Source organism: Ziziphus jujuba, chromosome 11, assembly GCF_031755915.1.
Source record: "Ziziphus jujuba cultivar Dongzao chromosome 11, ASM3175591v1".
NCBI lineage: Eukaryota > Viridiplantae > Streptophyta > Magnoliopsida > Rosales > Rhamnaceae > Ziziphus > Ziziphus jujuba.
The window spans coordinates 8,052,664-8,069,449 of record NC_083389.1 but is presented as its reverse complement, the minus strand read 5'-3'; the positions used below and the strand labels follow the sequence as shown (position 1 = coordinate 8,069,449).

Below are 16,786 nucleotides of genomic sequence, written 5' to 3'. Positions count from 1 at the left end.
AGGTAAAAACCTTTTTATATTTTTAAATAATATTTTGTGGGTTTGGTTCGTATTCTAGGATTTTCTAGCGTTTTTAAGCTTTTCCAAGGCTTTTTTTTTTTTTTTTGGGTACCTTATTTGTTGTGAAGCTCTCTGTTTCTGGTTTTGGGTTTGGGTTTTTCATCGGCTGGAAGATGGAATGATAGAAAAATATGTAAATGGAGTTTGAGTTGAGGTTTAAGCTTTTCTGGTCATTTTCCATTTTCTTTTCTTTCTTCATCCCTTATTTTTGTAAAGTTCTCTGTCTCTGGTTTTGGGTTTTTCTTCAGCTGGAAAATGAAGTAATAGACAAATAATAAATGGAGTTTGAGTATTAGTTTTTCGTCAGCTTACTGTTGGGTGTGATAATATGACGAGTCAAATGGTATCATTTTGTTTCAACGAATAATTAAAAAAATTACTTCGAATTTCTGGCATTTGAGGGAAATTTTTGTTTTTACTGAGAATTTTGAAGTATTCGTCGTCATTTTCTAAGGTTATTAAGGCCAAATGAATGTTTCATTGTCGTTGTGAATGTGTATATGATAGATGGTCTGCCATTTAGACCTTTCACTATTTGAGGATTTTTTTTTTTTTTTTACATACAAATTCTGTATAAAGTGAAGGGACTTATGGATTCCATGGGAGGCTGCTTGCCGCCTCAAAACCACTGTTTTGTTTGCCTTATTTCCCAAAGGAGGTGGGAGAGTGAACATGTAGAAATTAGCTCAGAAATACTGTAAAAGTGATTTTAATTGGTTAAAGTAACTAATGTTGGTAGATTGGTGGAAGTATTGTAATTTCATAACATAGACAATTCTAGGTATAAGTTGGTTGAGATTTAAAGCGGCTCAACATTTAACAAAAACTATAATTTTTGAGTGGTTGGTCTATCATATTACATATACTTGAGAAAATGCCAAAGATACAGTTTCTTATTTTTGTTTTCTTAATGCAAAATATAATGCTTTTCTAGTTCAGAAATAAAGTTTTTAAGTGGCATATATGCACAATTGTATCCTCCTACCTGTGCGTTGTGTGAACATTATTGGTATCTCTTTTTCTCACACAGACTTGCATATTTCTGAATGACCATTTTTATCACAATCATGATGCAATTATTTATGATTAGTAATTTTATTTGGCTTACAATCAATGGGTTTATCATCTCCACTGTTCTTATGACTGTTGGAATTGCAGTCATTAGCTGGATTGCTCTGCCATCATCATTCACAATTTTCAATTTTGGGACCCAGAAAGATGTAAAGAACTGGTAAGCTTGCAGAACTTTTCGGGAAAAGTAAGTGAACTTGCAAGATGTGTAGAAAGTTTTCACCCAATTTTATGAATTGTCATGCTACTAGAATAAGGAGTGTTACCTTGTATAGTTTGCTCTAAAAATCCTAAGAGTCCAATCATTATGTTACTGATGTGATTTGGATTTTGCAGGCAGCTGTTCTTATGTGTGGGTGTTGGTTTGTGGGCTGGACTTATTATTGGGTTTGTGACTGAGTATTATACCAGCAATGCTTACAGGTGCTTTTGATAGTTAGAATCTTGCTGTTCTTGATACAAGTAGTAGTGCTATTTTCTTGTGGTGTTGACTCTTGATTCATGTGTTTGCAGCCCTGTGCAAGATGTCGTGATTCCTGCAGGACTGGTGCTGCAACCAATGTTATCTTTGGGCTTGCTTTGGGATATAAATCTGTCATTATTCCTATTTTTGCCATTGTAGTCAGCATTTTTGTTAGTTTTAGCTTTGCTGCAATGTACGGCATTGCTGTTGCTGCCCTTGGGATGCTGAGCACCATTGCTACAGGTTTGGCTATTGATGCTTATGGGCCCATCAGTGATAATGCTGGAGGTATTGCTGAAATGGCTGGCATGAGCCACAGAATCCGTGAGAGAACGGATGCTCTTGATGCTGCTGGCAACACCACTGCTGCTATTGGAAAGGTACTGTAATATCTTTGGATATTTTCGAAATTGAGATTTATTTATTTTAGGTTGCCATATATGTATATATTCATGTATATAATATATTTTTTTAAAATTTTATATATTGTATTATTTAATATTATCTAAAATTATAAATATATTATTATATATATATATATAGTAAAAATTCAAAAATTGTTTTTTGTTTTCAGTATTGTTGAATTGGCCGGTAGTATTTTTGGTCTCTTAAGAAAGTTGTTTTAGACGGTCAATGGGGTTTCAGTTAATTTCTCAAGCATCCTGTTCTATGAAAAGTCCCCGTCACTGAAGATGACTAAGAAATCCTGTAGTTGTACTTAAAATTTTTGCTTTTCACAACTCCTATAAACAGTTTCTATAAGCTGTGGAGCTGGTTTATCTGATATATCTTCTCCTGTAGTCTCTGCTGTAGTAATTGTTATTTGCCTTGGTGTTTTTTCGACTCCAAATATGCTTGTGTTCTCTTTAAGTTGTCACTAACTCCATTTGCCATTTGATTATAGGGGTTTGCCATTGGATCTGCTGCACTAGTGTCCTTGGCCCTATTTGGTGCCTTTGTGAGCAGTGCAGCTATATCAACTGTAGATGTCCTAACTCCGAAGGACTTTATTGGCCTGATAGTTGGTGCCATGCTTCCTTACTGGTTCTCTGCTATGATAATGAAGAGTGTGGGAAGTGCAGCTTTGAAGATGGTTGAGGAAGTTCGCAGACAGTTCAATATCTTTATTTATTTATTTTATCAGATAGCAATATCTGCTTCTAACACTGGTGGTGCATGGGACAATGCTAAGAAGTACGTTGAGGTAATAATGCATGAATGTAAATGATTTTTGGTTCTCAGTAAGAATGTAGTATTTAAACGATGTGAATTTATGGGGTTTGAATTTTCAGGTTGGCGCTTCAGAGCATGCAAGAACACTTGGGCCAAAGGGCTCTGAACCACACAAGGCAGCTGTGATAGGTGACACCATTGGAGACCCTCTCAAGGACACCTCTGGCCCCTCGCTCAACATCCTTATCAAGCTTATGGCGGTGGAGTCACTTGTCTTTGCTCCTTTCTTCGCCACTCATGGTGGCCTGCTTTTTAAGATCTTTTAGGGGAGTCTATGACGAGAAAGCATTGTTGGGGATGGCAAAAGGCTCAGTTTCATTTAGTTGACGAGATAACATTGTTGGGGATGGCTAAAGGCTCAGTTTCATTTAGTTCTATTTTTGGTCCTGAGGAGGAAGAGGCTTATTTAACTTTTTTTTTTTCTGTTTTTTACCATTTTTCTTGTACCAGTATACCTCCTTCTTAGGTAGTGTTTTATTCAAGTTATGAACTCTGAGAATCAATTACAATCTAGTTTGGCGAGAGCTTAAACATCATGAAATGATTGTGGAAAAAAGAGGCTCAACTTTGCTCTTGGTGTTTTTGGACCAAAGTAAAGCCAGAGGAAATGATAAAATTAAGAAATCGAAAAAAACTTTGCAAAGAGTGGGCATCAAAGTTAAGAAAATTATCTGGATTTTCTTTTTCTCACACAGACTTGCATATTTCTGAATGACCATTTTTATCACAATCATGATGCAATTATTCATGATTAGTAATTTTATTTGGCTTACAATCAATGGGTTTATCATCTCTACTGTTCTTATGACTGTTGGAATTGCAGTCATTAGCTTTATTTACTTATTTCTTATATAATTAGATTATTCTTATAAAATCCAATATATATATATACGGATGCCATACCAACTACATGTGACATTTATTTATATATCTATATATCTATATGTATGAATTGAAGATGAATATTTTTATGCTATCAACAAGTTCTTAATTAAATATTATGTCAATTTTTTTTATTTGTATTTAATTGTTATTCATGATTAGTAATTTTATTTTAATTGGTTTTGAAAACAATATTTTAAGTAGTTTATGGGTGTTAAAAAAACAAATTACAAATGTATTATAAATATCATTAAATTATTATTATTATTAATTAATTAAATATATAAATATCTATACAAAAAATATTAAATATAAGTAATAATAAAACTTTAATTAAATATAATATTTAATTTTTTTGTAAATATAAGTATAATTTTAAATCTTTTCATATTTAACAAAATAAAAACTATAATTATAAAATAGTCCAATCCAGTCGGATTCTGCACCAAACATGGAACAACTAGTCCAATATTCAGTCCAGAACTATACCAAATACAATACTGCACTATTCGATCTGTCCGATCCGAATCTATCCTGTCCGATCCGGACCGATCCTGCGTACCAAACGCTCCCTTATGTATTTCAAATTCTGGCTCTCATTCATGGGCTCCATAATGTTGTTGAAGTTTATGGGCCTCAAATGGGACAATTTATAAGCCCAAGTCTAATGAGAAACACATGGCCCAGGCAAAAAGAGCCAGCCCATTTAAAGAGTTTCGGTGTAACTAGATTAATCAGGATCGAAACCTTCGCTACTAGGAGTCAATTTTGATCTATTCTCAAATGATCAAAGACTGATTTCTTCATTTTGCCTTAATCGTTAATTAATTTTAATTTGGAAAAGGAATTTCGAGGTTTGAATTTGGAAAAGCAATTTCTTCTTCTTCTTCTTCTTCTTCTTCTTTTATTTATTTATTTTTTTTGCCCTTTCTTTTCAATATTCCACAATTAATGACCTCTTTTTTTTCCTCAGAAGATAATGACCTTAGAAAATAAATTAATTCCATTTTTTTTTCTTTTGAGAAAATTAATTCCATTAAGTTGGCTGGTGAAATGTTCCTTTATCTCTACAGTATTCATATTTAATTTATTAATTATAATCAAAATACAACAAAGTACCATTATTTTAGACCAATTACCACTTAATTAATTATTTTATGTCCTGTTGGATCAATTCCGCTTTAAATGTCTCTCCACTTGTCTAATTGCCTCTTCCTTTCATTTATATAATTATCATCCATTAATTATTCTAAATAATCTTTAATTTATGGTTAGTCAGTAACATAACATTGTTTTGTACTTAAAACTGTTTTTTTTCCTTTTTTTAAGAAATTGTGAAATATTCTCCCCCAAAAAAAAAATAAAAAAAAGCTCTAATCTTAGCTTACAATAATCACCAAAAAAAGAATTTATGACTTACCATTTTTCTTTGTTATTTTAATAAAATATGCAATATATCCTAATTAAATCTTACATAAATAATTAATTAGATTTCAGCGAAAAATAAAATAATTAGAAGTTGACTTAATTTTCAATTTGATATATTTGCATTATTATTTTTTTAAAGTCAAACTGTACCTTAAATTTTATTAGTATTATTATTTTTTGGGTAATATGTACCTTAAATTTTATTGCCAATGATTAGGAAAGTAAAAGGAATGTGCTTACTTTGCCCATGTCCCAAGAAAAATAAATAAATAAATAAACTCAGGAAAGTAAAAGGGATTTGTTTACTTTGCCCATATCCCAAGTAAAATAAATAAACCCAGTCAAAGACCGCTTGAAGTTTGAAGGAACAACTGAACCACCAACCCTAAGGAAAAAAAGAAAAAATATCCTCAGATTCATAATCTTACGGCGGACATGGCTATAATGAATTGGTTGACAAGGGATCTGGAAGAAGAGATAAATTGTAGAAACAAGGTTGAGAAGTTTCTAGAACTGGCAAGAGAAATGAAGTGGCACCAGTCCGGAAAGAGCAAAGAAAACTTGAAGAAGATAACAAAAAAACATCGATGATATGGTGGTCAGATCCACCAGCACCACCTGGGTTGACGAAAACCAAGCAAAAAATAGTGGACAAGGTTGGGATTGGGTTCTCGTGTGGTCTTCTCTCTCCTACGGACAATTGGAATCCTTTTTCAAATCCACTACAAAGGAAAAGTTTCCACTAATTTCCAAGGCAATAAACTGGGGACATGTGATTCTCTTTAAATAGTGAGAGATATGCGCAAAAGATTTGGGTTCAGACTTAAATGTAAAGCTTAAGTAATATATAGACTCCCCTTCTCTTTTCTGAAACAGCAATGTAACAAGAAATACTAAAACAAATAAAAAAAATGGAGTAGGATGGATGGCCACGTGAAAATGTAAAAATATGTAACAAGTGCTTATTATATATATATATATATAATCAGTGGTTTGGTAATGCATTTATGCCTTAATATCTGCCACTCATTAAAATGCTGAATAAATCTCAGCCATTGATTCCTTAGATTATTCTGATTTTCTTTCATTATAAATAGAATGCACACACTTGGCCTTCATCAGAGGCAATAAAAACAACCCATTCTTCTATTTTTCTTCCTTCCCAAACGTTGTAACTAAACACGCTAGCTCTTTTCTTTGTCATTGCTTCTCTTCTCGATTACCATACCACAAATCTTTGCAAAAACTTAAAACCCTTTTTACTTCTCTTCAAAAATAGTGAGATTTCTCTTCCTTCTTCCTTTTTTTTTTTAAAAAAAAAAATGTTTTTATTTAATTTTTCTTTTGGCCAGGAACTAAATTTCAGCTTTTTTTGTTTTGTCAAAATCTGAAATCTCTGTGTGCTTATTGTTGGGGTGATCTCTTGGAAGCTTCAACACTTGGACTTCATTTCCTTGTTCGTTTCTCTCGGGTTCGTAGACTTCAAAAAGTCTTACTTTTTTCCTTTTTTTTTTTTTTTTTTTTTTCTTTTTCCTTTTCAAACTTGAACCCCTTTTAAAAAAATAAAACTTTTGAGTTCGAAACCCCAATCACATTGTTTTGCTTCGAAATTTAACAACTTACAAAAAGGGGAAATCCAACACATCATTTTCAATACCTATCAAACTTGAAAAGATATATGTATATATTAATAATATTTTTACGTTGTTTCTTGTTGCTACATGTATGCTATGGTTGAGCATATACACATATAGTTTATGATTTTCTTAAATTATATTCCTTTTTGGCCTCCCTTCTGATTTTCTGATGTATAATATTAATTGGAAGTTTCTTAATGTATGGATTGTCTACGTAAAAATTAGATGGTGATTTTTTTTTATTTTTTTTATTTTTGTTCGTAATGTTAGATGATGATTGTTTGCTTTGACGATGAATATTAATAAATTATTCTAAGACTTTACCGAATAAAATATTTTCAATCTTATAAACAAATTAAGATCTTTAGTTAGATTCTTAGTTTGATTTAATAATTCTAAATATATCTTTTCTGCTGTAGTTGGACAAAGCATGCATGCATGGTTATCTATTATATATAACAACTCGATATCAATAATTGAAGAAATAGATGCTGGTCATCATCACTAAGGGATCATATTGGATTAGTATAAAAAAATGAAAAATGAAAAAGATTAATAATAATTTCTCGCTTCTTTTTTTTCTCGACAATATTATGATATGAGAAAAGAATGGACACTTTGCATTACTCGTATCACCAAACATGTTAATGTCGTATGGGTGTAGACAATGCTTGTTAAATATTATTGTGTGTATGTGGGCTTCCAATATTGCCCCCACACTTATATAATTGAAATGAAAACAACCAAGGCTAACATAGTAATTTCGCATAGAAGAATTTCCAGATTCAATTTTTACCTTGTCTGACTTACTCGATTTCTTCTCTTTCTTTTGGTAAATACCTGATTTCTTTTTTCTCCTGCGAAAACTTTTGGGATTCACTTGCATACTATTTTAGTATTTTTTTACTTTTTTCCCACTCTCTTTCTAAAATCCTTGGTCGTCGTCAATTTTCTTTTATACAGTTTCACTTGATAACCTTTAAATAAAAAACTTAATTCTTTTTTTTTTTTTAAATTTTTCCATGATTAATATTTAATACGAGAGAGAGAAAGAGAGAGAGAGAGAGAGTTGATTTGATTACAAAAGAAATATATATAAATATATAGATATATATGTATATATATATATTGTTTTTTTTCCTATCTATATATATATATATTGTTTTTTTTTTCCTTTTTTGAATTACAATTTACACAGATAATTGAAAAAAAAAATCCAAAATAAGTAGGTGAAATATAAAAAATAATTTGATAAATATTATTGGCAAAATTATTTTGCCTTTTCATTTGGTACATCAAATGGTCGTTAAACATTGAGAATTATAGTGGTTATCTTTATGATATATGTACAATTAGATTTAATCAAATTATGGTAAGAGTCACAGGATAACATTAGTTAAATAAAATTTTGGAGTAATGCTAGAGCACCAAATTTTGGATAGCAAAGGATATGGCATAATCCTATTCTATTTACTTTCCATAAATTATTATATAATTTTTTTTTCTTTTTGTGATCAACATATATATATATATATAATTTTTTACCGATCAATAATCTTATATCACGATTATTTAATAAATAAATTTGATAAAATATTTTGTGTTTAGGCCAAAATTTTTGGCCCATAAATTAAAATTTCTAGCTCTGCCATTTTTTTTTTCTTTGGGTGAATTTCGAGCTCAGCCCTCTCTCTCTCTCTCTCTCTATATATATATATATATATATATGTTAATGCATTCCTTGCAGATCTGAAATGGATGCCTATAGACTTGGATCGCAGATTAGGTTTACAAAAATTCAAACCCGGGTGTCTTGTACCTGGAACAATTATTGGAGTAGTGCACAAGCCTATGGAAGAGAAAAAATCTAAGGTGAGGTATCATGATATATATATATATATATATAGAGGGATGAGCAAGACCAAGTAACCGAAGTAGTGACTGCTGCTGAATTACGTAACCATAGAGGGACTGAGAATCTCCAAGACAGGAGCAATGGTGCACCTGTGGAAGCTTGTTTAGATGGTGGATTGTATGTTCGCAAGATATGTCAAAGTTTGGATAATGTTTTCAAAAATGTCGACTTATCTAGTAGTGGACGTGTGTGTGGGCGTTTACCACTTCCAAAATACTTCTCTTAGATCCCATGCATAGGTACATTTTTTAGTGTTATTTTTTCGTTGTATGATTTTTGGGTTTTGTTAGCATATTCTTCATGCATGTGCAAAGAAATCAACAACTCATTACCCTCCTTTTTGATGGCAGAGATGAAGGGTCATCATCGGCCTCACCTGGAGGGTCATCATCGGCAGCACCTGCCGGAGTTTATTTATTTTGATCTGGTTCTTTATATGTAGTATGGACAAAGTTTATTTTTCTGCTTTCTAATATTTAAGTATGGACAAATTTTAATTGTTCTTTCTTTTTTTTTTTCTTTTTTTTTTTTTTGAATTATTATTACTTTTCTTTGTCTTAATATTTATTAGGGATACCTTAAAACTAAGGATTTTTAATAATTAGTATGAATGCTTAAAACCAGGGAACATAAGTTTACTTAAAATGAAAGTCCTAATCGCTTACAATTTAGCTACTAGCCATTGAAGAATTATATAATAGTTTAACATTGCAAATTTAGTAACAACCGTAGAAATTGAAGTACAAGAATAGTAGAAGTTCAGCATGACCATATTCCATGTGATCAATCCAGTACAAATCTAATGATAACAGCGATGGTTTAATTCAGGGGGAGTCAATCTTTATAGTATGCTCATCCAAAAGGAATCAAGGGCTTCTCACATTCCCTTGGCTGGTCAAGCCAAAAAGAACTGAGGGCTCGAAGATCTGAGAAATAATCATTTGTTATTATTGCAAGGAGTGCATGAGCTGATTGTCGGGTAGTCAATATGTGTAATCATTTATTATTACAATATATGCATTTGTTGTAATGTTTTTTCGCCCGGATAACTATCAGGCCTAATGGAAAAAATAAATAAGCTATGTATAAGGATTCAGAAGAAGATTAAACAATTATAAGAAGATCAAACATAATGAGGGCAACTAATAAGAAAGCTCTCATGAATTCCTAGCTTTCACGTAGCCATAAGCCATGGCCATTTGACCCTTATTTGCTAATGATCCTGATGCTCCAGGTGAGCCATTAGCTAAGGCTTCAGCCATAGATTGCTGCAATGCCTCCATTCTTTGTTCTCCCCGGCAAATTGACGAACATAAATTTGACAAACATATGACCAATAAGGCGCCACACAGCGACGAGTGGCGCCTAATGGACAAGGCGTCTGACTTCTAATCAGGCGACTATGGGTTCCCGTCCCATTGAGTCCCATTGGGCGTACGCTTTTCACGTTTTTTTCTTTGGTTGCAAATTCTCAATCTTTCTGCTAAAATGTGCAGACGCATAAATAACCACAGTTGTATTTGTTTCGCCAATTAGTCCACCCCTTTAAATAATTAAGAAATATTATCTGCAGGAGATTCAATACATACTATACTAATCCCAATTTAAATCCAACTACAAAGAAGATAATACACGACAGAAAGTACGAGCAAAATTCAAACAGATTATGAAACAACAACCACAAAAAGATTTTTCCTACCCATCTAATTATAAGATATATACATAAATGTCATAAATCTAACACAATTTTAAGCTTTATCCGGGAGATTGGACACCATTGCCTCTCTTATTTGAGGAATTTTGTTGCTGTTGCTGCTGCTGTTGTTGCGGTTGACCATGATGAAGATCTAAAAACTCCAACTCTTTCTGCCTAAGAAGCAATCCCATTCTCACATTCTCAAGCCTCCTTCTCTCATTCTCCAACTTGGCTCTCTCCATTTCCCTCTCCTTCTTGCTTCTAAACTTCAACCACTTGAACCTCTGCTTCTCTAGCTCAAAAGCTTGAGCTTTATAGCTCATTTGCTGCTCCTCCAATTGAATCAACCTCATCTCTATCCACTGCTTCTTTTCCCATGAGCTCTTTGTTCCATCTTGGAGCACAGCCATCACCTCGCAGCTCAATTGATGCATTATTTGTGAGGATTCTGATAAACCTCCCTTTCTTGGTCTTTTACGCGAACTTCTTTCATTGTTAATGTCGTCCTCATCTTCATGTCCATGCCCATTTTGACCCCGAGAACAGCCTTCAGCCACCTCTTCTTCGTCTTCATCGTCGTCGTCATCCGAATCATCATCATCATCATCATCATCGTCGTCCTCTTCTTCACCACCACTTCCTGCTTTAATCAATTTGGATCCCTCTGTTTCTGCCCTGCCCATATTACCCACTACTGGGACATTATCCGTTGAATGGAAGCAACGTTGCTGCTGCTGGGTCTGCTGGTTTAGCGGAACCAAAGATTGCTCCTGAGTCAGCTCAGGCGATTGATGGGCACCACTAGCTCCACCACCGACACCGTGACCACAACTGTTGTGGTAAGCACACATTTCTCTGAAAAACAGGTGCTTAGAATTGAGTAATTTCTTAACTTCTTCTTTCATTTTGGGAGTCAAATCCATCATCTCCAACAGGTTTTGATTTTCCACAACCCGGCAAGCCGTTCCCTTTCCGAGTATATCATTCACCCTTTTATACCTCTTGTTCAAATCATTGAACTTGTCCTCGCACTGCTGCGGAGACACATAGAACCCCTTTTCCATCATTGCCCGAGATACTGATTTCCATTTCCCTTTCTTCTGTAACAATCCCCCGGAAGGTTTCTTCTTGCCCGTAAGATCGGTCCCTTCAGAGCCACCCTCATCGCCAATATAATAGACCGCCATTATTAGGAGCCTAACCATGGTGTCTGTCCACTTCATTCTCTGCCATGGGGATACTTTCCTCTTGCCGTCTCCAGCACTGTCTTCAGCACCAAACCCTGGTTCATCTTCATCACTAAGGGCTATTTGCTTGGATTTGGCAGCATAAGGGTATCCATGTTTGACAGATTGCTGAGGTTGTGGATGGTGATCAGCATCATGGTGGGCGTAGGCAACCATTTGGGGGTGTACACGATGTGGGTTTTGAGGATTTGGGGGGTTTTGTTGCTGGTGTAAAGGCATTTCTAGCCCTAGCATTCCAGAACCCAAGCCAGAAAACAATCCACCCCCTAAACCATTGGCTTCCATTAAAAAGAACAAAAAGGACCAAAACTTGGTTTCAACTTTCTACTGCTCTTATTCTATTTTTTTTTTTTTTTTTTTTTTTTGGACCAATGTTTTGAGACAAAACGTTGATGACCCAGTTGAAAAAAGAGGCCAATATTATCTACTTTGCATACACACAATCTTTGGTTTCGAAATCAGATAAGAAACATTGGATGGAGGGTTATGAAATAAAGAGGAATAAAAAAGAAAAAAACCTACCCAATAATCCCTTAAAGCAAACTGTCCAAAGCAGCAGTCTGTGAGGGATTGGAATTGACTTGTTACATCAACAGGTCGGGAAGCGCCATCAAAGGCCAAAAAGATGTGGAATTTCTTAGGCTTTTTCGCAGAATTGTAGTGTATAAAAAATGCACGAAGCGTGAGAGAGAAAAAGAGAGAGAAAGGAGTTGGTGCATAGATTGAGTGACAGAGAAGGAATAGGGAGGTGGGATATTACTATATACAGAGAGAAGAGCAGCCGGTTTTAGTTTTCGGGGTTTTGTTTGTGGCGATGGAAAACTGCCCATGGTTTTACTCGTTTCCCCTGCTTTGCTTTGGATTGAAAAACCCACAGGTTTTGTCGGTTTTGTCAAAACTGGGAGAATTTGGGAAGCTTTTCTTTTCTAATTTAATCGTATCTTAAACCCTTTTCTATTACCATATTACAACTTGGCTACACATGTTTCAACAGCCCAGATGGTCAAATCCCACCAGTAAAAATTTAATAAACTAAGAAATCAAATTTCTACCATATACTCTTTTCCATGTTGTTATTTTAAGCGTTTCATAAATTTATATGTAAACTCACTAATTCAATATTAGTTACATCTGTGAAGTCTTTTTGGTACAAATCTTAGATTCAAGTTTATTTTACCTTTCTAGCCGAAATTTTCTTCAAATTGACAAAATAGAGAATGTATCTTTATGGATTGTGCAGAATAATACTTCATTGAAATTATTATTATTATTATTATTATTTTGGAGATAGATTAACATTTGTCTTCCATTTAGGTACATTTTGATCCTATATGAAATAAGCTAATAAAAGGGGAAAATAAAATTATCAATTTTGAAAGAATAATTATATTTTGAATAATATCAACTAACAGTAATTTATTAATACTAAAAATGTCAATATTCCCTCATAACCGTATAAAGTAATACATTCTAACCATAGAAAGTAAAACTTTTGAAAAGTAATACAAGAAACTTCAGACACATATTGTTACTTTTAATCGTGCTTAAGATACTACTACCAAGCCAAATGTAATATAAAATAATAATAATAATACCAAAAGCATACACGTCCTTCTTTTTGTTTAATAGATGAAAAAAAATAGAAAAAAGAAAAAAAAAAAAGGACCCCAAGTAAATAAATGAAAATTTCCAGTGGTTAAAAAGCAAATTAGTTAGCTTAATAGAATGTGATAATTTTATAAATGCACGGTGGAGCGGAAGCAGGAAGTGAGTGGGGGCAGGCATTAGAATTTAGATGATGATGATGATGATTGATGAAAACGTCAAATCTAGTGTGATCTAATTAAATGTTCAACGATCACAAAATCATAACCTGAATTCGGATCCCTTTGGGTTGTGGTTGTGGCCTAACCTAAGGGTCCCACTCACAATTGAGGGAGCAACTCCCAATGTCTGATCCACTGTGATAAGTGGGTCCCACTTTTACGGATGTTGGGTGGGGCCCTGCATGGATGTTGCTCTCTGCATCTCCTTCCACTCAACCAGAAATTGTAAAAGGAACGCCTGCTAACCTATGCACACGTGTCGATAGAAGGACCCCGCTTCGTCATTTCGATACTATTTTGGGTTCACTTCTAGAGACAGCAAGCTGGGCCTATTGGTACTCAGGATAGGATTTTTAATGGGGAATTTGGCCCAATACTTCTGTTTAAACGGCTCTGATGAATTCTGTCCACCATTCTCAATTTTTTTTTATCTACCCATCATTTTTCAAATATCTCAATTTTATATCTTTAACCCATAAATTTTCTGAAAAACACAAAAACAAAGAAACTAGTAGACATGGGTCTGGGGTTGCACAAACCGAATCTTCCACAAATTAAAGGGATGCAAGCGCACAAGGGGGTGAGAGTAGGAAGAAAGCAAGACGAATATGAAGATGAAGATGGAGGAGGCCATGTAGAAGAAGAGGAAAGCATGAGTTTGTGTTTGGAATGGGATTTGGAATATGGATTATGGTTGTTATTGATGTCAGTATCTTCCATTATTGCTACTGTGATATTGAGAGATATTGAGAATTACAGGGGACTCTGTTTCGATAGGTATTCAAACTATTTTTTTGTTTTTTTTTTTTATGCATAGATGAAAAAAATAAAAAATAGAAATCGAAAATAAAAGGAAAGCACAGGTGGAGCAGGATATATATATTTTTTTCAATAGGATTGTGAGTGGATTTTGCTCGAAGAAGAAGGGAACAAAAAATAAAAAATAAAAATAAAAATGAAGAGGTGCAAAGATTGAAAGCTTTTCGGAAGGAGAAAAGAAAAAAATAAGTAATTATTAGTTTGATTGAGTGTAAAATAGAAAATAATGGTAGATAAAAAAAACTGAAAAAGGCAGGGTAAATATTCTTAACCCCTTATTTTGATGGGTATTGGGCCAAATTTTTCATATTTAATTGCTAGGCATCCCAAGTATGGGTTTTCATTTTTGGGCTCGCCGGAGGCTTTATAATCCATGGGCTGGTCTGAGCTCTTGAAGTTTTGCTCAAATTTTGATCCATTGCTAAATAATCAAGATTGATCGTCTTCAAGTTTCCTTGAAATTCAGCTATTTTTAGTTTGTCAGGGCAATTCGCAAATGGGGTTGGAACACAAATAGTCAGGGGAGAAAAAAAAAAAAAAAAAAAAGAAGGAAGAACCCTTGAATTGTTATACGAGAAATGCTTTTGGTTTTATTGAAAGCATACTTTTAAGATATATAATGCATATATGTCATAACAATTAAACTGCAAAATCAGTTGGTGAGACTGTAAGGAAAGGCAATGAAAACGTGTCATATAAAAGCAATAATATTTGGTTTTAAACAATTAGTAGAAATTTATGTATCGGCTAAAAGTCAATCATAGCATGTGTCCATATGATCTATACGGGTCTACCAAAACCTACATAAAAATTACTCATTTTACTAATTGTAGTTTGATGATGAAGTATGCATTTATTGCCATAACTTAAACGACGATTCGATCATGAAAGTGACAATTGAGATTCATTATTTCTATTAATTTGTCTTCTTAGATTTAAACTTTACCATGCTTCGCTTCCCCCCCCCCCCCCCCCAACCCTCCTTTTATATTTTATAATCTAACCCATCCAAAGTGAGATAAATTTCCGTAATTGTAATCTATTATAGGTATTCTAAACCTAAAACAAGTACTTAGACTAATTTAAAGAGCTTGATTAGTTACAAAGTAGTACAAAGATAAAGTGGTAAAATAATTATTTTAGCCACCAAAAACCCCCAAAAAAAAAAAAGTGAAAAAAAAGGTAAATAATTTGTCTATTATTGGTAGTTGAAGAACATAATATATTTTAAAAGGAAAATAGAAGCCTAAAAAGTTTCGTTTATTTTTCTCATACAATGATTTAACTCAAGAAAACTGCAACCTTAAAGTACCAAAGAGAAGGAAATATAAATGAATAAAAGAAATTATGAAATATGCTGTTGATGGTGATGGGAATGTGAGAAATATATACTAGCGGGTCACATGAATGCAATTGAAGATTCCATTCCAACAAGCAATCATGATATGTTGGCTCAGATGTTGCCAATGGAAGCTTTGAAATGCTCTGCACTCTCAAACATTCTATTTTAATTCTGGTAAATATATGTTTCTTCAATTGTTTGTGCGGATACTTAGCTTAATTTTGATATTTGAAATTACAAAAATATTCGTAAAATAACTTATTTATTCACGAGAAATTTTTAAAAAGATATAATACAAAAATAATAAAAATTATATATACAGATATATACACGTTTAATTAAGAAATTCTATACCCTCGAGAAAAAAAGGAGTAATAATTTTCTTTCTTTGTTTTCATTTTTTGATACTAATCAAAACTCCAAAATTAACAAAATGTCCAATTTGATCAGTGATCACCATCTACTTCTTCAATTATTGATTCAGGCATTTGACCAGCTAATGCATATTCTTATCAAGTTACATGTAATACATATCCATGCTTGCTTGAAGACAAAGTTTAATTAATTCCAACCAAAGCTTACATATAAGAATCGTTAATATTTAATCCAATCAAAACAATCTAACTAGTGATATTCTTAATTTGTTTATAAGTTTGATGATTTTTTATTTGGTAAATTCGTTGAATAATTTAATATTAATTATGCGTACGTCAAACCAAATTATCATCATTTAAATTTTACGTAGACAATCTATACAAGAAACTTCCTATATTTTTTAATTTTTTTATTACCAAAATAAAAAAATAAAAAAAGGAAGAAGGCAAAAAGAAAATATTCTAATTAAGGGCTAGCTAATCAATCAAAAGTCATAAACTGCACGTATGCACAACCGCAGCCACACCCAGAGGAAACAACGACGAAACTAATCAAAACATTAATATCTCATTTGTCTTCGTTGATTAGCCAAATGTCAATATTACAAATCTAAATTAATCATAACAGCTTCTGCCATCAAAACCCTAATCTAACGCGGGCCTCTGATTACAACCTACGGGACATATGCGTATATTTTTTTATGTCTTTTCAAGTTAGCAGCTAGCTACATAACTCTTTTGTTTTTTTACTCCCCTCACCCCCTCTCTCTCTCTCTCTCTCTCTCTATGGAAG

At 33.2% G+C, this 16,786-nt stretch overlaps 1 protein-coding gene and 1 pseudogene across 1 annotated transcript; one reads left to right on the top strand and one right to left on the bottom strand.

Annotated features, from left to right (window-relative positions):
• Positions 1-38: 38 nt before the first annotated feature.
• On the top strand, positions 39-3,517 carry LOC112489932 (pyrophosphate-energized vacuolar membrane proton pump-like; annotated as a pseudogene).
• A 6,716-nt stretch (positions 3,518-10,233) lies between these two features.
• On the bottom strand, positions 10,234-12,514 carry LOC107432054 (uncharacterized). The gene has a single exon (XM_016043110.4). The coding sequence runs from the start codon at positions 11,915-11,917 to the stop codon at positions 10,445-10,447; it is 1,473 nt and encodes a 490-aa protein (XP_015898596.1). The 5' UTR covers positions 11,918-12,514; the 3' UTR covers positions 10,234-10,444.
• Positions 12,515-16,786: the final 4,272 nt, after the last annotated feature.

What these genes read in the sequence shown, in the direction of transcription:
- LOC107432054 (XM_016043110.4), bottom strand. Translation starts at nt 11,917, where the DNA reads ATGGAAGCCAATGGTTTAGGGGGTGGATTGTTTTCTGGCTTGGGTTCT.